This window comes from Talpa occidentalis, unplaced genomic scaffold (genome assembly GCF_014898055.3).
Source record: "Talpa occidentalis isolate TD23 unplaced genomic scaffold, MPIMG_talOcc4v2.1 talOcc4.11, whole genome shotgun sequence".
NCBI lineage: Eukaryota > Metazoa > Chordata > Mammalia > Eulipotyphla > Talpidae > Talpa > Talpa occidentalis.
In genome coordinates, this window is record NW_023601104.1 from 3,173,330 (window position 1) to 3,195,790 (window position 22,461).

General features: G+C 56.6%; 1 protein-coding gene across 4 annotated transcripts in view; it reads right to left on the minus strand.

Moving 5' to 3' along the window:
• CCDC33 (coiled-coil domain containing 33) overlaps nt 1-22,461 on the minus strand; it is a 90,189-nt gene that overhangs the window by 46,599 nt on the left and 21,129 nt on the right. For all 4 annotated transcript variants that reach the window (XM_037502118.2, XM_054700197.1, XM_037502119.2 and 1 more), the window contains 7 exons: nt 21,159-21,268; nt 19,519-19,635; nt 13,670-13,761; nt 12,363-12,483; nt 5,647-5,776; nt 4,939-5,072; nt 4,071-4,142 (listed from right to left, as the gene is read on the minus strand). In XM_037502118.2, the coding sequence (XP_037358015.1) occupies nt 4,071-4,142; nt 4,939-5,072; nt 5,647-5,776; nt 12,363-12,483; nt 13,670-13,761; nt 19,519-19,635; nt 21,159-21,268 (776 nt within the window). The remainder of the gene's footprint in view (nt 1-4,070; nt 4,143-4,938; nt 5,073-5,646; nt 5,777-12,362; nt 12,484-13,669; nt 13,762-19,518; nt 19,636-21,158; nt 21,269-22,461) is intronic.

Genomic DNA, 22,461 nt, shown 5'->3' on the forward strand with positions numbered 1-22,461 from the left:
GCTCTTGGGCTCTGTTGGCTGGTCCGTGTGACTGGCCCATGGCCTTGAGTGACTGATGATGTGCCAGTGTCATAACTAGCTCCTAACACCAGCACAGGAGGCCTGCTGGCATTGCAGGGTCGCTTGAGGGCAGCGCCAGGAGCAGGGCAAAGGAAGGGCTCGGGAGTTCTGGCTCAAGGTGAGGTGAGCATTTCTGTTAGTTGAAGTCACTGCGCCACAGACCAGGCTGATTCTGGAGGGAGTGAGCTCCCCATCACGGCAGAGCAGGACGAGAGGCCGGGACGAGCAGCTATGTGCACGTGATCAAGGAGATGCCTGTCCAGGGCGGGCTGGGGACACTCCGTGGTCTCCGCCTATCTGGAAACCCCACAGGGTCTTGTTCCTGGAGCTCCGAGAATGGGGGAAGTGGAAGCCGAGAGTCGGGGGAGCATGACCACAATGTCAATTCACCAGACTGGCCTGTGCCCAAAGCTCCCATGCATGGAAGCTCACAGGAAGGAGGCTGTCCTCAAACAGGCAGTGCCCAAGCAGAACATGCAGATTCCCTTCTCCAGAAGCATTTCCTCTGGGCGGCATGTCTGGCCCCAGGCAGAGTTGCCCTGTGATGGGGCTGTTGACCATGTGGTCACCAAGGTCCCTGCAGCTGGAGGGTCACAGGACTCAGGTCTCTGGGCTTCAGGCGGTGGCTCCTGGGGCTTTGAGCAGAGTTTGATTTGAATGGTGGAAGGATCCATGGTTTTGGTCCCACGGGGCAGGATGTAGCGGTGAAGGCCAGGAACCTTCTACCAGGAGTTGTCAGACACCTTAGGAGGAACATAAGAGGGAAGGAGCCGGGTCCCTGGTGGGGCAGCTGGGCGTACAGCCTTCCTCAGGGAGCACATCCAGCCTGAATCATCCGTCCAAGCGCACCCGAGCACACCACTCTTCTCAGGAGCTGATATCTGCTCGCGACCTGATTTATTTATTGTCTGGTCCACACTCACTATTCTCTGGGAATGCATCTTTCTTTCTTCCTTTCTTTTTTTGAAGATTTATTTATCTATGCATACAAAAACTGGGGCACAGGCCAGAGGTGCATGGGGTGAGAGGATTCACCAGAGACAGAGTGGGGAGCAGAACAGGGAGACTGACTGAAAGACACTGCTGAGGGGAGCAGCGGGCGAGACAGGAGAGGTCTGCTGCACCATGTGGGTCACCTCCCTGGCCAGGGATCGAACTCATGCCTCAGTGGCTTCAGATAGCTTCACAGTGCTGACACTTAACCCCTTGTTCCACACCAAGGAGGCCCCCTCAAGAATGCAACTTTGATGAAGACAGAGCCTTTTCCTTATTCTCTTCAGTGTGGGACTCCTAAACCATACCTGCTACACAGCAGTCTCAGCAAATGTTCGCTGTTGCTGGGAAGACAATGGTGGCAAGACAGTGAAAGGGACGTGAGAGGAGGAGCAGGGGATGGCCGCTGTAGGTAGCTGCAGTGCCATCTGAGCTGTCCCTCCCTTCTCGACATGAGCCACCCCTAGGGAGATGCTAGCGGAGAGCCCTTTGCAAGCCTGTGGAGGGGGAATTCAAAGCGGATGGCTTCATGGCTGGCAGCCCTCCCTCTCATCACAACGCACGAGGGCGGCCTCAGTTCTAGCCCTCATCAAATGTACGTGGAGTCAAAGAACAAATGGGTGGGCAAGATGGCTGCAAGAATCTTACCCGGCTTGCTCACACGGGCACTGGACCATCAGGCCCCCAAGTTGGACGGCAAGACTAGAAGCAAAGTGAGTCACTGATCGGTCAATTCTCAGGTAGTTTCACCAAGAAACAGCGCAGCCACAAAGAGCTGCAGCCTCCGCGCGTGCCAATTGGAGTGTGAAAGCGTCTGAGTGTCAGTCTGCATGTGTGCGCTTGATTATGTGTATTCAATGTGTGCCCTTCCGAGGGCGTGTGTGTGTGCACACACATGCATGTCTGTGCACACGTACCCCACCCTCCATGTGTGGGAATTCAAATGCAATTGTGCGAGGCAGTGTGTTTGTGCAGAACTGTGTATGAGTCCTTGGCTGCAGAATATGAATTTGCTCTGGTACTATTTTCCTGGTACACGCCCAATCTTGATCCCCTTTCTTCTCGGAAATCCATTACTGAAAGGTTTTTTTTACCCGCCTCCAGGGGGAGGGGTTGGGGGGAAGGGGAAGCTAAAATCACAAGGCCCAGATCAAAACACTCAGCAGCTAAATGAATTCGGCAGCGTTTTCCCGCATGACTTGGAGGGATAATTTAGTGAGGCCGCCAGCTGGAAGGAAAGGGATTAATTCTGCACTTAGCACAGCTCCAGTGAATAATTCATCACTGAGACCTTTGTGCCCAGCCCCTGGGCAAATGCGGAGAGTCCTGCCCACCTGTCTGTTGCCTGCCTGGGTCCTCCGCGCCTTGGCCAGCGGCTCCTGGCACTCCTTGCAGTCCTCAGGACCCACGCCCCCAGTCAGGGTCAGGAGGCAGGGCGAGGTGAGGGCCACTGCCAAGCTGTGCCCACTGGCAGACTCCAAACCACAAGAAAAGGCCCTGGAGAGTTGAATTCCAATCCGTGATATTTGTGACATTTTCCTCTGCTTCCCCTTTCTTGGCATCTTGTGCTACAGGACATTTTCCTCTGCTTCCCCTTTCTTGGGATCTTGTGCTACTCCTGTGTCGTCCCTTCTCAGTACCTTCCTTGGTCTACAGCTAGTTTGGTGATGCCAGGGGAGATGCATCTGCTCTCCCCCAGGAATTACACAGAAGACTCTTTAGCAGGCAGTGCTGATCACTCCACAGCCGGGAGGGCTAATGGAGGTTTTCGGTACCCCCCCGAGGCCTTGAAGCGGGGGAAGGTTTCTAGGCTGGTACCTTCCCAGACGTATCCCTCATCCCCCACACCATGGACTTCCTCGTACTCTTCACAGACAAGGTCGCAGGGCCGAGTATTCCTCCAGACTTGCTGGCTAATTTTTCCTGGCATGGGAAGGTGGCAGGAAGGGCTGACCCTGACATCAGGCCCTGCAGGCATCTCCTGGGTTCACGGCCCCAAACTGCCCACATCCCCCTTCATGCCTTTTCATCACCAGAGGAAGGAAAAAGGAAACATTCCAGCAGGTGCCTGCCTGCCAGGCGCCCTGGAGCTAACGCCTGGGATGCAGACTGGACTCAGAGCCCAGATGTAGAGGAAGCGATTTTCCATCAGGCAGGGCTTGGCCCCTGGTATTTTTCCACTTGAACCAACCCAGTGTGCTAAGAAGGATCCCAAAAATGGGCCCCCGAGATTCCACATGGGAATTCCTGCAACCCCCACCTGTGACAACTGTCACGCCTGTGCTTGTGTGAAATTGCCCCACAGACCACAAGACAGGGCCTATCAGAGTGAGCCTGAGCCAATCACATGGGCTCTGTCCAAGCAGAGTCTGCGCCGGCTGCCAGCAGAGGAGGAAGTCAAAGAGGGTGAGTGTGAGGGTATCCACATCCCGCTGGCTTGGAGATGGAGGAGGCCACGTGAGAAGGGACATGGTGGCTTTCAGGAGCCACGGCTGACAGTCAGCAAGGCAGTGGGGACCTCCTTCCCCCAACTTCAGGGACCTAGATCCTCACAGCAACCTCAATGAGCCAGAAGCACCCCCTTCCTTAGGGCCTCCAGAAAGGCACACCACCCCGTCAACGTTTTGCTTTCAGCCGTGCTGTCGGCTCGCCTGCTTGTAGAAGGGTGAGCTCATACTTGCATGCAGTCTTTAAGCAGCTAAGTGTGTTGTGCAACAACAGAAACTGACAACCTGCTTTGCCCCTCGACCCTCATTCCAGTGCGCCAGGCTCAGCTTGGGGTGGGCTAGAGGCGGATTCCCAGGTGCGGGGCTCTGCCTCGCCCTCCTCTGCCACGGCATTCCCACTGGTTGTCCGGAGCTTCAATCCCACTGAGACATCCCCACCCAACGCAGCAGCCCTCTCCGGCCCCCCGTCTTGAGCGAGGTCAGCAGTGGTAGGAGGTGGAAGCTCACTGGGGCCTGCGGGGGCCGGCACGGGGCTGCTAAGTGCTGGCCCTCCCCTGACCGTAGCCTCACCTCGGAGGAAAGCAGCTGGAAGGAGAGATCCACCGTGGGGGCCTTGCCGTCTATGGTCTTCAGTTTGGTGTCCTGGGGGGAAGAAAGGAGACATGAGGCCACTGGGCAGCTTCTGCCTCTGCTCTGCCTCCTTGCCCTGCCTACTGGGGTCTCTGCCCGGGGAGTTGGGGACAAAGGGGGAGAGGCGGAGTAGCCTCTACCCCCACTGCCTCCACCTCTCCCCCCCAACTGCCTCCCTGACCAGCACCTCCAGACTAGCGTCCAGGCGCAGGCGCGTTTGTTGAGGTCTGTTCTGTCAGGATGGCCGCACATTTTTTAGGGCAAAGGGTGGCATAGAAATAGACAAAAATGACAAGGAGGGAATTAATTCCGAACCTATTGTTCCATGGGCTTTACGGGTGTTTCCTCACAAAAACTCACAGCCGCACTACGAGAAAGGTCTGGTCACAACATCCCCATTTCACACACAAGGAAGCAGAGGCACCGAGGCCTTCGTTTTCCCGAGGTCGTGCAAGTTCAGTGGTGGAGCCACAATTTGGACCTTAACTCATCAACAGGGATTGTGCCCGACATGTTGCTCCTGACTGAGAGCCCTCAGGCTCGGAGAGGTAAAGTAATTTGCCCTGGGATCCACAGCGAGGACCAGGGCACCAGGGCGAGTCAAGCCCAGATTTGCATGGTGAAAGGCCACCGCAAGACCTCCCTGGAAGTTGCTCAACGGCACTTTCATCACAGCCCCTGGGCGAGACTGTTTCATGCTCAGGGGGCTCCTCACACCTGGCGGGGGTGGGGGGGCGCTGGTGCCTGCTCCTGGGGAAGCCTGTGTTGGTGGAGTGGGGTGGGGGCTGGGCCGGGGTGGGGGACTCACAGTGATGGGGAGTCGCTCCACGTGCAGCCCCTTCAGGCCTTCCCCGGCCATCATCTTGCGGTACAGACGGCTCCTTAGTGGCAACACGGAGATGCCCAAGGGCTTGCCGAGGGTCCAAGGCTCACTGCCTCTCACTGCAGGGAAGGACCAGCTGGGGCTCCCGCCAAAGCCCTCAGGCTGGACCTCTCCCACCCCAGCCTCCAGGTCCCCTTGGGGGCCAATGATGTCCTACCCCTGGTTCCCCCTCTGCCACCACCCACCTGTTTGCTGCCTCCTGACCGTCCCCTGAACCAGTAACCCCTTGGCTGCTCTTCAGAGTTTCCCGAGTTCAAGGCCAGTTCTAGACATAGTCTGTGTCGCTGGGTGTTGAAATGGATCTCCCTTGTCTCTGCCATTTCGGGGCTTCAATCTCACAGTGCGGAACTAAGACTCGCCCGCCCCCAGCCCCCAGGCTTGTCCTGTCCTCCCACCTAGCTCATGAAGGTGCATGGGGTGGGGTCGCGGAGCAATAAAAATGCACAGCTCTGGGGTGGGAAAAGGACCCAGGGGCGCAGGCCCAACCCCTGCCCACTGTCTGCACACCCCAGGAGGCCACCTGAGCTTGGGGTCCCCTAGTCTACCCTGGCAGGAGGCAGTGACGGGGGCGCCTGAACACCCTGCTACAGGCGCCCTGATCCGCGGCTGCCCAGGCGAGCAGGGGGCGCGTACGTGAAGGGGAGGAGTAGTACTCCAGCACCACGGCTGTGTCTTCTGAGAAGCTGGTGGCTCCGTCCCGGCCTTGGAAGAGGAAGGACTGATCCCACAGGGGCAGCTCCGGCGGCCCGCCTGGCTTGGCCAGCTGAAGAGAGAAGGTGGGAGCAGGTGGTGGGGCCACCGCTTTCCCCAAATCAAGGGACGTCTGGCTGTTTGGTTGTGTGTATGCTTACACGTGTCACAAATGTTTGTCCCAATTATAGCAGCAGCACACGCTCAACGGATGCATTTTGGAAAAAACAGAAAAGTCAAAAGATTGAAAAAAAAACTTACACTAACGACAACTGTTCGGAAGACTGCGTGTTTATGTTTTCTCCCTGCGCCTGCTTTGCATGGCGTTGTCAGCCTGACTTGCTGCCTTCCTCATTACCACGAAAACCTGGAGTCAAAAGCACCCCCGCGGGCCCTGACTGCAGCAGGCTGGAGAGTCTTCCGTGCCCCAGCGCCCTGGCTTCCCCCACAGCCCTGCACTCAGAGCTCCTTGCACATCTCTGAATCCACATTCTCTCGCCAGGCCTGACACCCAAATGCAATCGCTGAGCTAAAGGATGCATATTTTTAAGTACTGGATCTGCCATGGGTAAACCATTCCCCTAAGGTGTGGCACCAGAGTTCACTGCCATGGCCGGTGGCACCACAGACAAATTAGATGCGACTTCTACCCTCGTCACCAGCCCTTCTCTGCCCACTTCGGTTCCTTGGTCCCTCAGATGCCATGGCAGATTCTCGAGCATGGTACGTGCGGAGGGCAGGCCGCCAGGCCTGTGGGGATGTGATGGCAGACTGGGTCAGCAGTGGGGCACAGGTGTGGGTAATATTTAAACAACAAAATGAGACAAGATTAACTACAGCCTCCAACTATGGGGTTATAGGCAACATTTCCATGGGTGCTAGGAAAAGCCATCTTAAGAAAGATGATGCAGAAGAAAGCTCCACAGGAAGACTTGAAAGTGAAGGGAGGGAAGGTCTTCCAGGTGGCAAAACAGCCCAAGCCGAGTGTGGAGGTGGCACCAAGCACAAGCGGGGAGGATGCCTGTATGGGGACGGTTCCAGGTGGAGGAGGCCCAGCATCTGCAAAGGCTGAAGGCAGGGCATGGGGAATGGGGGGCCACCCAACAAGGTCCCAACCCAGAGAGGTCGGGGGTTATGGGCCAGACTTTCCAAGTGGCTGCCTGGCCTCTGCCCCCAGGGAGGCTGTCAGCAACAGTGGCAGCCGCTCTGCTCCTGCTTCGGCCTCCTGTTCCCCTGCGGGCATTAGTCACTGCTTGAAAAGGTCAGCACAAATGCACCACCAGCTCCACCAGTTATTGATGCGAGATGGGGGAATATCAGAGCGGGGCCACTCCCACCGCAGGGGCAGGCCCTGATGCCTGTCACATTAATGTGCTGCTCTGCGTCTCCCAGGCCCAGTCTGAGGCTCAGCTGTGTTTTCTCTTTACTTTAGGAGGTGGGTGACAGTAACTTTGGGGACAGGGGCTCTCGAACACAGAAGCAGTGACTGGGGTGGTGGGCGTGTTCCTGAGTACAGGCTCTGGGGACCCCCGGGGACAGCTATGGGGCCACCAAGCCAAAGAAGCTGCCTTCAGGTTCTGTGGGCCTGGGAGCAGTCTTATGATGGCTGCCCAAACCCTGCCCACCTCTGAGCCTCCCCATTCTCCTGGGTTCCAGAGGGGAGCCACATGGCCTAGGCCATCTACCAGGCACTGAGGGACTCCAGAAGGACCTGTGTCCCAGTCCCCCGCTGCCCCAGCCCTTGCTCCCACCTGAGATTATTTAAGATTTATTTTATTTATTTGTGCATGTAAGAACGGGGTCTAGTCCAGAGATGCAAGGGGTGAGAGGATTCACCAGAGACAGAGTGGGGAACAGAACAGGCAGACTGACCAAAATACACTGCTGAGAGGAGCAGCGGGTGCGGCAGGAGAAGTCTGCTGCACCATGTGGGTAGCTCCCTGGCTGGGGATCGAACTCGTACTGCAGTGGCTGCCAATAGCTTGATAGTGCTGAGACTTCACCCTTGTGCCACCAGGGAGGCCCAGAAAAGGGCTATGTAATGGCTGCCAGCTGGCCTCTCTAGGGCCTATTAATGGTCTACATGGAATCTACAAAGCAAGAAATGCCCACTAAGGGCAGATCCTTGCCTGAATGGTTTCCCAGGACGAGTGCCCCAGGAAAGATGCCTTCAGATCTAGAATTGGGCAGGACAAAGGGTGTAAGGAGTCAAGTTAAATGACCTGCAGTCTGATGTCAGGCCCTGGTGCAGGTGCTGTAGGTGCGTGTTTGGGGGAGAGGGGCTGTGAGTGGAGGGGCCCGGGGGTGGCCACTGCCTAAAGATGCTAATGGGAAAGGCTGTGGCTGGCTGTGTAATCGGGAACTGTGATAAAACCTCAGCTGTGATCTTCGGCAAGGCCATTAACTCCCCCTACCACTGAGGCGGACCTTCCTTCTCTGGGGACAGAGCCCTCATTCCTCTGGCCCATGGCCCCTCATAGCCCCCCACGGCCCCTCCTCCCATTTCCCCTGGCCCATGGCCCCTCACGGCCCCTCTTCCCATTTCCTCTGGCCCATGGCCTCCCACAGCCCCTTCTCCCGTCCAGGCACAGTGGCGCCATCCTGGAAGGACAGATGCAAGCAGCGGGTGCTGGCGCAGGGCGGCAAGGCTCTAGGACCCCTGGCTCTGCCTTAACCTCGCTCTGTGACCTGTGGCAAATCCCTTCCACTCTCTGGAAACTTGCTTGTCATTGTCCAGGGGGAACACGCCTAATGCCCCGAGCCTTGTGAGGCAGTTGTGAGGGTTGAAAGAGATCGTGGATATTTTGCTGTGAAGATGCAAGTTTAATTCAATTGAACTCAACAAATGTTGATGAGGGTGCGGGGGTGGGGGTGGGGCTTTCTATGCCAGGTGTTTCTGGGATGCTGCCGGGCATCAAGGGGATCTAGAGTCTGATCCTGTCTGTTCTGGAGCTCGTAGTTTCCCAAGGGGATAGAGCATCACGCGTGTGTGAACACACACACACACACACACACACACACACACGATGATCCATGAGAGGCTTTAGCAAGTTGTGGGGTGTGGGAACTAGGATGTCTTAAGAGAAATCTGTGACTTCTGACACGTTGAAGGGAGTATCAGAGGGGTGACAAAGTAGGTAAGCAGGGACAAGGCCACTCAGCTGACAGCACAGCAGAGGCAAAGACTGGGAGCTGCGAGGACGGCCAGTCACCCGGGGGGCCGGGGAATGCCGGAGTCAGGAGGCTGGGGGGAACAAGGCCTGTGCACCTGCTGACCCTGAGGGTTTTGTCCTGTTGGTGACAGGGACACGGGATCCCCAGGAAGGGCCCAGCCCCGGGCAGGGTTGTGTGACTGCTTCTCAGAGGATGGACGGGAGGGGCCAAGGTCAGGCAGGAGAAGGTGAGGCCAGCACTCGGGTGGGTCTGCAGGTAAGAAAGGGCCCCACGAGAACTTGCGGACAGGCTGGCTCTGGGGGCTGAGCCCCAAGATGGCCCTCGGCACACAGCTTTTCCACCATTGCCGTGTCACTGGCCAGGCGCTCTGCCTCTGCTCTGTGGGTGCTGGGCCACAGAAGCAGCCTGAGACAATGGCTGCCCTCAGGGGTTCAGGGAAGGATAACCCTAAGCCCTGTCTTATGTTAGGTCCCCCAGGCTGGGTTGGGTCAAGCCCCACTGTCCACGGACCCCTCAACTCATTCGAGCTCAGATTTTGCCATCATCACCAGTTCCAGGAGGGGTACCCCCCCCAACCAATCCTCTCCCTTCCTCATAGACAGAGAAGCCCACCCGCCTGCCTTAGCGACCCCACAGGGAGTGGCACCTGCCTCCTCGGTGACTGGCAAGAGAAATGCAGGAGACCCAACGAGATGAAAGGGGAGGGCTGCGGGAGGCTGCCAGCGAGGGCTCCAGCTCCTCCTGAAAACCAGGAGGCCCCTCTTGCCCTGGTCTTTGTCATGCGTGGGTCAGGTGCCCAGGACCTGGATCTGGCCTGAATTAGCTGCTCCCATGAGCTGTTGGCCAGGTAAAGGTGGCAATTCAGAGATGCTGGAAAATCCTGAGTCTTGATGACGCCGGGGCAGTGCACCTACCAATCCTGGTAGCACCCAGCCGCGGGACAAAGTGGGATGTGTGACCACAAATATCTTTAGAGTTTAAGTTGATATGAGTTGGGATTCTTTTTTTTTTTTTTTAAGATTTATTTATTTATTTATTTATTTATTTATTTATTTATTTATTTATACAAGCACTGGGTACTGTCAGAAGTGCGGGAGCATAGGAGAATTCACCAGAGCCAGAGCGGGGAAAAGAACAGGCAGACCAACGAAATACACTGCTGAGGGGAGCAGCGGGCGGCAGGAGAGGTCTGCGCACCATGTGGGACCCTCGCCTGCGGCCGGGGATCGAACCCGCGCTGCAGAGGCTGCAGGCAGCTTCACAGACCAGCTCTCAACCGCTGCGCCACCAAGGGAGGCCCTGAGTTGGGATTCTATGACTGTCACTCGGGCAATGGCATGGTGGACCCCAGAGGGGGCATTTGGCAGCAGGGGAGGGCAGCTCTGAAAGGGGTGGGCCTTGGGCTTGGACACTTCTCACAGGTTACCCTTTATGTTCTCCTCACAGCCCAGTGAGGCCGGGACTGGAGAAGTCAGCCTGCCAGAGGTCACACAGCCAGTAAGTCACAGAGCAGAGCCCAAACTCAGTGTGCTGGCTCTCAGATCAAAGGCAATGCTTTGGCCTGCTGAGCAGTTGGTGAGCGATCACTGCACCTCAAGATATTCAAGAGGGGCCCTAGACATGGCGTAATCCAACCATCACCCCCTCAACTGAAGAGATTCAGGGCTGGAGCTCAGAGAGGAGAAGGGCAAAGTTTCTGTGTGAGCTCTGAGCTGAGAGCTGCAAATGGGTCTCCTTCCAAGTAGGACGCCGCCTCATGCCCCTCTTTGTACCACCTCAGCCTGCCCCTGTCCTCCCACTGCTGGTTCCTGGGCACCTCTGTGCCAGCTGCCAGTGAGTTCTCAACCTGGCCCAGCTGCCATAGTGCTGAGAGACCTTAGACAAGTGTCCTGCCATTGTGGTACCTCTGGCCTAGAGCCCCACCCATGTAAGAGGCACTGGGGGCAAGGCTGTGCAGTGAGGCTCCCCCCCACCCCCAGACTGGTTAGGCAGCACAGGCAGCCAGACAGGGCTCGGGGGAGGGGGCCAGTTATTAAAACAGGCAGCGCCTCCTGCCCCTTGGGACTTGCTGCTGATTGGTTCATAATTTTCTGGGCAAATGCAGGGCCATGTATGAGATGACTCTGGGGAAATCAGGCTGAGGATTGGTTTGGGTTTGAAGCCTCTGTCCCCAGGGTCCTCCTTTGTCCCACCCTCCCCTCCACCATTACTCTTGCTCGTGTCTGGGCCTTCTTCAAATGTCTGTGCCTTTGAATGAAGACTGAGACTCCGAAGGGGTCTCTTGCCAGACATGAGTGCTGGTGGGCAGGCAACAGGAAGGACACACAGACATCCCTGTCCTCTTCAAGGCCTCCAGGAATGTTGGGACCATCATGTGGGGCAAGCTCCCACTGAGGTGCAGACTGCGGGAAGGGGGCATCAAAGCCATCCCCTGCACCCAGCCAGATCCCCTGCCCCACAGCCCCAAACACACACTCTCCTCCCCACCCCCACACCTGCGCATTTATTGTTCCAGTCGCCCTGCACCAACATTCCCCTAGGGAGAACTCCCCTAGCGCGCCCCTAGAGCACCATCTGTATCAACCGGACTTCACATCCCTCCTGCCTCTGATTACAAAAAAAAATTTTGGTAAAATATACACAACATGCATTTTACCACGTTAACCAATATAAATTGCAATTCAGTGGCATTAAATACATTCACAGGGCCTCCCCTGGTGGCGCAGGCTGTTGAGCACCATGCTGTGAAGCTGTCCACAGCCTCTGCAGCACCGGTTCGCGATCCCTGCCAGCCTCGGAACAACCCACATGGTGAGCAGACCTCTCTTGTCTCGCCCGCTGCTCCCCTCAGCAGTGTATTTCGTCAGTCTGCCTGTTCTGTTCCCCGCTCTGTCTCTGGTGAATCCTCTCACCCTCCCACGCATCTGGCCTGTACCCTGGTTCTTGGATAAAATAAATAAATAAATCTTTAAACATAAATAAATAAGTATATAAATACGTTCACAGCGCTGTAGAACCTTCACCACTATTTAATTCCAGAGCTTTCTCATCACCCCAGAAACTGAGTACTTGTTGAATAATAACGCCCCATCCTGCCATCCTCCCAGCCCCTGTTCCAGAGCCACTATTAGCCTTTCTGTCTCTGAATTTGCCTCTTCTGGGCACTGCACGTAAGTGGAATCACACTAGAGCAGCCTTTCCTGCCTTCTCTGGTCTTCAGGGCTCTACATTCCCTCCCAGTTTGTCACTGCAGCATATACAGTTTCTTGTTGTTGATGCTTAACGTTGTTATACGACAACTCCCATCTCCACTGACCAGGCGTCCCTGAGGGCGGCTCATCTACAGCAGAGAGCAGGGTCCTGGGTGCACAACCCAGGCCCAGGAAACTTACTGAGCAGCCACATGAACAGCTGAGTGGGTGAGTGGCTGACGGAAGGGTTACTGGGGCGAGGAACCATCAAGTGGGCATGGGGAGGAGCCGTACCTGAGGGTACCCGGTGCTGCTGACCCGAGGCACATCAAAGCTCATCGCTGATGGGAGAGGGAAGTAGAGGGGTGTGATGGGCAGCCCCAAGGAGGCTGGGTCCTGCTTTATCTGACTGACCCTGGGGAGACAAGGAGATGTGTCAGCAGAGGAGGGCTGAGGGGGGCCGGCACTCCAGGTTCTGAGTGCAAGCCTGGCAGCCGAGGGCTCCCACGGGACTTTGGAGCGATGCAGATAGGCAGGAGAGAGCAGTGCCCACCTGGCTCAGGCCTGGACACCTGGACAAGGTGGTGTACCCCGACCTCCTGAGCACTGGCTTTAGGAAAGCTCCTTTTGGTCAGGAGATAATGGCAGGCCCAGGTTCCCTTCCCATAACTCACCGTGGCCTTGGCCACATCTGGATGCTTCAACTGGTCTATCTTTAAAATGGGCCTCTCACATCCCTGGCTCACCTTTGAAAGATCTTGCCAGAATGACCCACCCCCATGGGGTATCCTGGTTTAGGCTTGGGGGACATAGAGGCTGCAGGGGCAGGACTCAGGGTGTGGGGGGTATGTGTGTGAGGGGGTGGATATGAGTGTGTGTGCGGCGGGTGTGTGCACACTCAGCTCCCAGGAGAGCTGGCGGTGAGTGTGTTCGCATCTTCCTTCCTCCAACAAGCAGGGGGAGGTCAAGGTCATCAGCACTTAACAGGTGGAGGGTGAGTCAGGGCAATCTCTCAGGCCATCAGAGTCAGTGGAAGTGACAGAGGCAGACAGCCGAGCCCCAGGAGGCAGTGTTGTCACATGTTCCCTGCACTGTGCGGCCTCCGTGGCCAGGAGCCCCAGTCTGTCCTGAGGCTGAGACTCCAGTGAACCTCAATAGAAGCTGGGGAAGAAGGGGATGAGCCCACATCAGGGCCAGGGAGCCCTCCAGAAGGGCACTCCTAGGCAGGGCTAAGAGTTCTGAGATGTTCTGTGGTGCCCCTTAGGCTGCCTTGTCTGGGGACAACCGCCACTGGGGCCTCCAGCCTGAACTAGAGCGGGAGTGGGGCTGTGAGTGGGGTGGCAGGTTTGGAGGGGCTGAGGGCACCTCCTCCACCTGCTGCTTCCCACAGGCTCCCCTCAGGTCCGGGTACACCACCTGTCCAGGAGTCCAGACCCAAACCAAGCTGCCCCTTTCCAGGGACCACGGGCAGCTTCCTGGGACCTGCACCGATTAGGAGGCGCCACGGACCCTGGAGGAGGGTGGGGCCAGGGCTCCTGGAAGCAGCCCGTGTAGCCGTGTCAGCCTCCCCTCCTCACCCGCGCCCCCTGGGCCCCACTCACTTGAAATCCTTGTAGTTGGGGACCACCCGGGCAACGACCACCATGGGGTTGGAATTGTTGACCAGAGGCTCATTGATTCCCTGGAGAAAGATCTGGGGGAGAAAGGAGGCGGGTGAGCCCGGAGGCCGTCTTTCCGCCCCGACACTGGTCACCCCGGTCACCCCGCCTGCACGCCTCTGCCCAGCTCCGCCTGCTCCTGCCTCGGGCGTCCTTGCTCTGTTCAAGGCTGTCCTCCCCTAGACTTGCTGAGGCAGTTCCCCTGGTCTTCTGTCCTGCACATTCAGCAGCGGGTCCTGCAAGCAGCCAGCCTCGGGGCAGGGGAGGAGAGCAGGGCCCTGGCGGGCGGGCGGGAGCGCTGCATTCTGGCCTTCGCCCCTCAGCTTCGCCTGGGGCATCGAGGTTAGGGTCAGGTGCTCCGGCCTCCCTCAGGTTCTCTCAGTCAAGGGGGCACCCCTTGTCCCAGCCCTCCCGCGACCGCGGGTTATCGCTGAGGAGAATGTCTGTGGGAGGGCGCTTTGTAAACTGAGTGTCCTCACACCCAAGGTCTGCTTCCCCCGACTCTTCCCTCCGGGCTTCCCGAGGTCAGAGGTTACAGTGGAGGCCTCCCTGGACCCCCCCGGAGCCCCTCTAGCACCTGCTCACAGCTGCGTGTTGATAAGGACTGAAATTTGGGAAGGAACCACACACATCAGCACCTCCGGGCTCCTCCTCCTCCCGCATCACATCCGTGGTCTCCCCCCAACCTCCTCCAGTCATCTTCTCAGTCCCCTGTCACCTCCTAAGGACCTTCCTGTGCCCCAGCCCTGACCACCACCTCCCCTCCTCTGGAGTTCTGTTGGCACAGCTTTCAGGAGGCACCAACAATTGGGGGGCTCCCAGAAGGGGCAGCAGAGAGGAAGGTTGAGGGTGGCGCAAAGGCTTGGGCCCAGGCCTTGCCGCCTACCACTGTGTCTAGGCCCAGGCCAGGCATTGGGGAGCCAGGGGGACAAAGACACAGACTGTCCCCACCTCCACCTCCACAGTCATCCCAAGAAGCTCCTGATCTCGCTCCTCGCCTTCACCCCTTGTCCACCAAGGTGTGCCCCTCATTCTCAGCCCTCATCCCTTCTTCTGAAGCTGGACCCCAGCGGTACCTAGAGGTTGCAGGGCATGGCTGGCTTTACCTTGGTCCTACTGCCTCAGTGGTGGGGCATGGCAGCTTTGCTGGGGCTGAGACGCATTGCCCGAGCCAGCCGCCTGTGGGCAAGCCCCTCCCCTGGCCTCAGCTGTGCAGGCTGCCGGCCACCCTAGTGTGAGCAGCCCCACTGGGGCTCTGGCAGCTTGCCCCAGAACATGTTCCCCACAGGGAGCACCCAGACCACTCCAGTGGTGGTGGCAAGGGGGGAGGGGTGCCCCACCCCAGAGCAGGCCAGCTCTGGGGCTTCAGCAGTGGAGGTGACCATAAGCTCCTGGTTCAGGTCTGTGGAGAGTAGTGTTGGGCCCTGCTGGGGCAGCACAGGTGTTGCAGCTCCCTGAAGCTTCAAGGAGAGGCCCGCAGCACACCAGGCCAACATGGCAGGCTCCCAGTAGCAGCCCACCCCACAGTCACTGGGATCCATGTCTGAGTGCTGCTACAGGGTCCCCTGCAATGCTAAAGCCCACCCTGCTGAGGGGAGCTGGGTGCAGTGTGCCTCCGGCTTCACTGAGGCCAGCTCCAACCCACAAATCTTCCCTGATCTCAGTGCAGGTTAGAAAGGGAAAGGGAATCTTTTTGGAAAAGGGGATCTAGTGCCAGGATTATAAATGAGCCAAGCTCAGGTTCAAGCTCTCCAGCTGTCATTCAAACCTTGAGCTCATTTATGGGGCTTGAAAAAGTTGGGGCCTCCCCGGTGGCGCAGCGGTTGAGCGCTGGGTTGCGAAGCTGCCCGCGGCCTCTGCGGCGCCAGTTCGATCCCCGGCTGCTCCCCGGCCACCGGAGGAGGGTCCCACATGGCGCGCAGACCTCTCCTGCCGCCCGCTGCTCCCCTCAGCAGTGTCCTTCGGTCCGTCTGCCTGCTCTGCTCCCCGCTCTGGCTCTGGTGAATTCTCTCACCCTCCTGTGCTTCTGACTGTACCCAGTGCATGTATAAACAAAACAAACAAATAAATAAAGCGTGCCTCTATAAAAAAAAAAATTAAAAAAAAAAAAGTAGAGCAAGCTGATTCATGTTTCACAGGCATCAATCAAACTGTTAGGATTAAAAACAGTCCAATCAGGCTTGTAGGCTGAGAACCCTGAAGAAGATCTACGCAGAGCCAATGGCCAACTTGACTGATTCAGCAGATGGGCTTTGAAGAAGCAGCATTCAGAAGATGACCTCTGTGGGATTCAGCAGACTTCCTCCGACTGTGCAAACCTTTGCTGACTTCCAGACTTTTGCAGGTTTCCAGACCTCTATAGATCTTCACAGAGGCTTGGCCTCTGCACCTGCTTCTGGCCCTGCCTCTGACTGCAGCAAGTAGCACTGTTGGCCTGGGCCTTGTGCCACAAATAGCTGTTGGCTAATGCCAATAGCTTGCAAAGAGCTAAAACACTGGTGTCTCTGACACCACCTCCTGGTGACCAGTGCATACCAGCACTGCTGACAGGTGTCTGGCACTGTGTCTGGTCCCCTTTAAGAGCTCACTGCTTGGGATTGCCCAGCACTACCTCCTGGTGCTGTTGAGCCCAGCACTGTCCGGCCTGGCATCTGGTGCTGTCTAGCCTGGCCTTCACACTGTTGCTGTGGCTGCTGCAGTATCCCCTGAGCAGCCCCACCAGTGATCACCTCCAGCTGCCACCATGAGTTGGATCCTGGTCCACTGCCAAGCAGTGTACCATGGGCTCCAGGCTCTTGTCAAAGAGGCAGTGCCATATTCCATGAGCAGCCTTTGTTTGGAACTACTGGACACTGCAGACACTAGCTGGGGTGACACAGCTGGCCACATGTGGCCTTAAAAACGCTTCTATTTTTCCCAATCCTCTCTTTGTTAATAAACCCTATTGGTGTTGCTCCCTAAGCTTGGTGGTCTTAGAATTGTCAGGGAACTGGTGAGGACCCACAAACGGTGACCTGTTCCCCTCCTCTGGCATTGTGTTAAGTACTGTTTTGTTACCACTCTGACCTCTCACTGGCCTCTGATTTTACTCCTGCCTCCAGCCTTTCCCAAGCAATTTGATACATGGTGGCAAAAGCTGCCTTCTCAAATGAATTGGGTCACGTCATTCCTCTGCCTGAGATCCTGCAATGCTTTCCCTCCCACAGCTGCCCGCAGAATGAATTCCATAATTCTTACCATGACAGCCAGCAGACCAGCTGTGTGTGTTGGCCCGCTTGTCCCCAGTCCTCCTCTTTGGCCTCACCCCTTCCACATGCACCTCTTGTATCTGTCCCAGGGTCTTTGCACATTCCGATCCCTCTGCCTAGTCTCCCCAAGCCTGCCCCGCCCACTCCCCGGGACTGGCCCCTTCTTTTCCTTCGGATCATAAATGCCACCACCTCCGAGAGGCCTTCTGGGAGCGCTCTGACTAAAGTAGGCCACCCTGTTCCCTCTCCTTTATTGCCTCTTCTGATAGCTTGTGTTTATTCCAATTTCTTTCTTGTTGATTTCTGACTAGAATCAGGCCCCACAAGGCAGGGTGTGGTCTAGCTCATTCACTGCTGTAGTCCCAGCTTTTAGCAAAAATGTTGGCACTGAGTAGGAGCTGTGTGTGTCAGTGGGATTAATGAGTGACATTTTCATGAAGGAGAAAAGAGGGTGAAATGGGGTGGGGAAGGCTGACCGTGTTTGTGAGTGTGATAGAGAAACAGATGTGGGAAGGGCTGGGTGGAGCTGGGAAGGGCTGGGAAGGGCTGGGTGGAGCTGCTCTGGGAGGCTGGGCGGGGATCCGGACTGTGTGCCGCAGATGGAGAAGAGCAGAGAGAGGAAGGGGCTCTGGACCAGCGGAGGGCCATGCCTCAGGCACACCTCAGGCTGGGAAAGGCCCCAGCTGCTCACCCCAGCTCAGCCACTCACCCCGGCTGGGTCACTGACTGCGGCCAATCCCTGGGCCACACTGAGACTCAGTTTCCCAACCTGAATGCCGAGGGTTGGGACCACACTCTGTCTGCTCCTTCAGGTGCTGACCTTCCGTGGGAGGAGAGGGTGTGAGAGTGGGGGCTTCCTCTGGATCCCTCTCCCTTCCTCCTCCGCCCACCAGCACCTTTCCTAAACCCCTCTGCCAGCACCTGTCTCAGCTAGTTGCCAGCTACCCCTATACAGGTGTGAGCTGATAGGCTGAGAATAGTCTTCCCGTTCTCTTTGGGGCCTGTGGAGACTGAGCTCCGCATCAGAGTCAAAATACTGCGTCTCTGACTGGGCTTTTCAAACTTTCAGTGGGGTGGGGGTAAGGCCTGAGCCACTTCACTGGAGAGTTGTCGGGTTCTACTGCGCCCAGGATGGGGAGGGGCCTCATTTACACCTGCTCTGTGCTGCTGCTGGTCAGGTGCGAAGGAGACTGCTGCCCAAGCACACCTGCTCACTATAGCCGGGTGCGTAACAGAAGCAATTTCTTCTGCAGTGTTCTCAGGTCCGCCTTCAGGGCAGACAGGGAGGACATCTGTGCTGGGCCGGGTTCTGGAGGGCAGAGAAGCTCATAATCTCTGGGCAAATCAGAGGTCTGGTGTGGGGCTGGGGCAGAGCCATGGGGGTTGAGGAGGAACTGCAGGTCAAGCTGCTGCCTGGGTCTTGGGGCATGTGGCCACCGCCCTGGGGGATGTGGCCCAGGGGACAGCAAGCCCAAGCCGCTATCACTCCTCATTCCATGTGCACATGTGTGTGTGCATGTGCACATGCTGTGGGCTGTCCTCAGAGAAGGACAGAAGATAGAAGATCTATTAGCCTACATGCTAATAGCTAGGGGTGACCGTGAAGAGGCAGAGATGTGGCTCAGGGCTTCGGGGTTGCCATAGTCAACTCCAGTCTCCCCTTGGGCCTCAGTATCCCTGCTGTGAAATAGCGTTAAAGAATTCTCCTACCCCCCACCCCCAGGGCTCTCAGTGATATGGGGTGAATCAGATCAGCCATATTGGGGCCCAGAGCTTGGCTGACTCCACCCTGGTCATTCACAGGTTGTGGTGGGATTTGAATCTGTCACCCCTGGTAGATTTGAAGGCTGGGGGAAGGAGAGCATTGCCGGTTCTCCTGAGGCTTTTGAAAAGGCATCAGATAGCAGGTAATGGGGAGGGGGTGGCACAGGGGGCAGCGTGTCCAAGCTGGGCTCAGCCATGGCTCAGCTAATGAAAGAGGCTGATTGAAAAGTTATGAATGAATGAATGAATGAATGAATGAATACCTAATTGGAAGACCAGCCCAACCTCTCCAGGAACAGGACTCGAGAAAGGACGGGAGGCCTTAAAATTTTTGCTTCAGTTATAAATCAGGGCTGATTGCTATGGAAGGAACAGGATGGGAGAGAAAACTGCCAGGACCAAGGTAAGAGGGGGCTTTTTCTTCCCCCCAAGAGATTCAGGGAGACATAGGCCTTGGGAGCCTCCTCTCCCTGCAGCACAGGGAGGGCCTGGGAGGAGCAGAGAGAGGGAGGACAAGATTCAGGCAGGGGCAAATACCTGGGAAGTGCTGGCAAAGGTTGGGCATCATCGCTAGCCTCTTCATCCCCACCCTCCGCCCCAGGCTTCGTTCCTCACAAACTAGTGCTGCTCGTTTTGAAAGACCTGGCTGCTTTCTCCCTTCTTGATTTCTTCCCCAGACACCCCTGCCCAACGCCATTAGTCCAGTCAGAGGTGGCCAAGTAGCTCTTGGGGCGACTCAAGGGCTGGCCCCTCCCCACCCCTGAGCCCCCTGCCCCGCACCTCCAGAGCCGTGTGCTTGCAGTCGATGTACCGGGGGAGGAAGCTGCCTTTCCGGACCACGGTCGCGTACAGGTGGGCGTTGGCAGTGGCTCCCTTGGCTTTCCCAGACGGGGCGGGCTGAGGACAGGGTCAGGGAGGAAGACACACAAGGAAAGTGGCTAAGGGGCAGGGCCTGGCCATAAATCCAGTCCTCTGCAGACAATCACTTGGCATTGCTCCGCGGGGACTATGAGCTGATAATTAAAGCTCATGGTCCCTGTGAGCCCTTCCAAGGAGATCAATATAATAAATCTTCCCTTTTCTATTTGAATATTTCATCACCCTCACAAGGACCACTGCCTGCCTGCTCCCTCTGTAAAGATGTGATAATGGGGCCTGGGTCGTGAGTGGACAGAGAGCCGGAGGCCGGGGGAATGGTCCCAGAATCGCAGCTGAAGAGCTGAGTCTCCCAGGTAAGTCACCAGGTGCTCCGGGCTTCCCCTTCCCCGCCTGACCCTGGTGCCTCATCCTGAGGCCCTGGGTCTAGGGGTTCTCCTGGGAGTAGGGAAAGTAAAGTCCTCTTGGCCGAGGTTGAGTTATGGAAACAAGGTCGATACCAAGGCGTAGGGGAGGGGCACCAACGCAGACCGAGGAACTAATACGTGCCAGGCAATATGCTGAGTGTTCATGCCTCTCATTGCCTCTGGTCCTGCAAATGGTCGTGCCAGGACGTACCCAGTCTCAGCGGTGAGGAGTGGGGGCGGGGCTGGTCAAGGGGACTCCTATGGCTCTCCAGGTGGTACGTAGCAGACCTGGGAGAGGAACCCAGACGCTCTAACTTGACATGGTTCTTTACACTGATGGGGGAGGGGAGAGTGATGCTCTGTCCCTCTCTGGCCTAGACCCTGATACTTTAAGAGAGTAATTTCTTCTTCGCCAATGAGCACTGGGAGAGGGGGTGAACAGGGAAGGTAACCTGGAAGGTTCAGGTCATGGACTGAGGGGTCCTGAGGTTCCCAGTGCCTGGCTCATGTCTAGTTGACACAAGAGGGGTGCGTTCCTGGGAACACTTTATCGCCCACCTACTCCAGCTCTCCCAGGCCTTCGTCCTGCCGAGGCAGCAAGAGGAAAAGCCCAAAGAACTGGCTGGGGAGAGAGCATGACCTGGGCTCAGCCTGGACCTTGCTGCTCACTCGCTCTGTGACCCAGGATGAGCAGATTCCTTCCTCCGAGTGCCAGCCCCGTGTATGTGAAGTGCAGTTCACCTTGTGGATTAGAGACGGCGTGTCTAGCCAGGGACCTGAAACATAGCAGGTCGTCTAAATACTGTAAATGGTGTACTTCTTGGATTTCTAGAGGCACGCCCACTCTTTTAACAGAGTACATCTTTAATTGGGACATTCATTTCATGTAGTTGATGTTCTCTGCTCGGGCAGTTTTATGGCAATGAAGTTAGAAAATTCCAAATTCTTACAGAAGTCATTCCTTTCTACCCAGCAGGAGCTGTGTTTCTTGGAGCCACATGATCTAAGACTTGGCACACTGTGGCGTGGGCGCAGAAAGCCCAGAGCTGCTGGGGGAACAGGGAACATCAGGGAGGTTCTCATCTGCCCCTCCTGCTGCTGGTCCCAGGCTCACATGGGCCTGGGGCTCCGGCTCACCTTTATCAATTCAAAGTGGTAGGGGTGGAAGACACGCAGGTACTTGATGGGGATTTGGTAGGACATCAGCTCCTCTTTCTTTTTGTTATCCATCACCTTGAGGATCACATCTAGAGAGAGAGAGAGAAAAAAAAAAAGCGTGCAGGGTCAGATAGGGTTTAGCTGACTACCCTTCCTCCCAGTGAGTCAGTGAGAGTGAGAGGCATTGCTGAGAAGGGGGGCGCAGAAGCCAGGGTGAGGAATCCACATGCATGCACACTCCACAAGCCTGGTCTGAGCCCCTGCACATGCGTGGTACTGTTGGAACCCAAAGATGCACTTCTCTCCTATGATCCAGGATCTCCAAGTCCAGGGTTAGATGCACAGAGGTGACCTCAGCCCCCAGAGTGACAGAGTGCATGTACAGAGACACAAGTGAGCAGGAATAGCAGTCATCCCTAAGAAGGGGCCCCTGCCCTGGGTCACACAGTAAGGTCCTCAGGCAAGAAGGGGAAGGGAATGTCCCTTATGTTGCAGATGGGGAAACTGAGGCTAAATAAGGAAAGGTGATTTGCTCAAGAAATCTCTCAGTGCAAATAACGTCTATGTCAAGTACAGGAAAATCAATCTAAGCACTAGGAATAAAGCTTAGAAAACTCTTCAAAGACACTACCTATTGCTGTCAAATGTATGAACTGTGGCACGGATTCCAAAGAGGAAGCCAATGATGTGGAAATAATCCTGGCGGTCCTGCTCTAGCGAGGCCCTACCATGCGGGAGGCCTGAGGACGGGCACCTCTGAGCCATTATTCCAACAAGTCCCGCCACCGTCCCTCAAGTAGGGACCACTATCTTTGTTTTGGAAATGTGGACACTAAAGAGTTTATATAATTTGATCCACTAGCCACTGGTACATGACTGATGGTTTATGATTTGAGGAGGAAGAGAAAAGGAAGAGAGAATACATGGAAGAGGGAGGAAGACAGAACGAGGGAGTTAGGGGAAGGAAGGAGACAAGAGAGAGACCAAAAGAAGCCCGGAGAGGGAGGAGTGGAGTGGACAGGCATCCCCGAAGGAGATTCTTGGCACCCCTGGCTCTTTGCTTTCTTCTTTGAACAAGGACATTTCAGCACCGGGGACAGCTGCCAGCACAGCGGGCCCAGCAGGCTGGGAGCCAAGCGCTGCTGGCTCCTCAGGAGCTGGGTGGGTCACCTGGACTACTAGGAGGAAGCTGCTGCTTCTTCCTCCGCCCCACAGCTACCCTGGATGCCCAGAGAGGGAAGACATTTGCAAAGGTCCCTCAAGGGCTGGCCAAAGGCCCCTC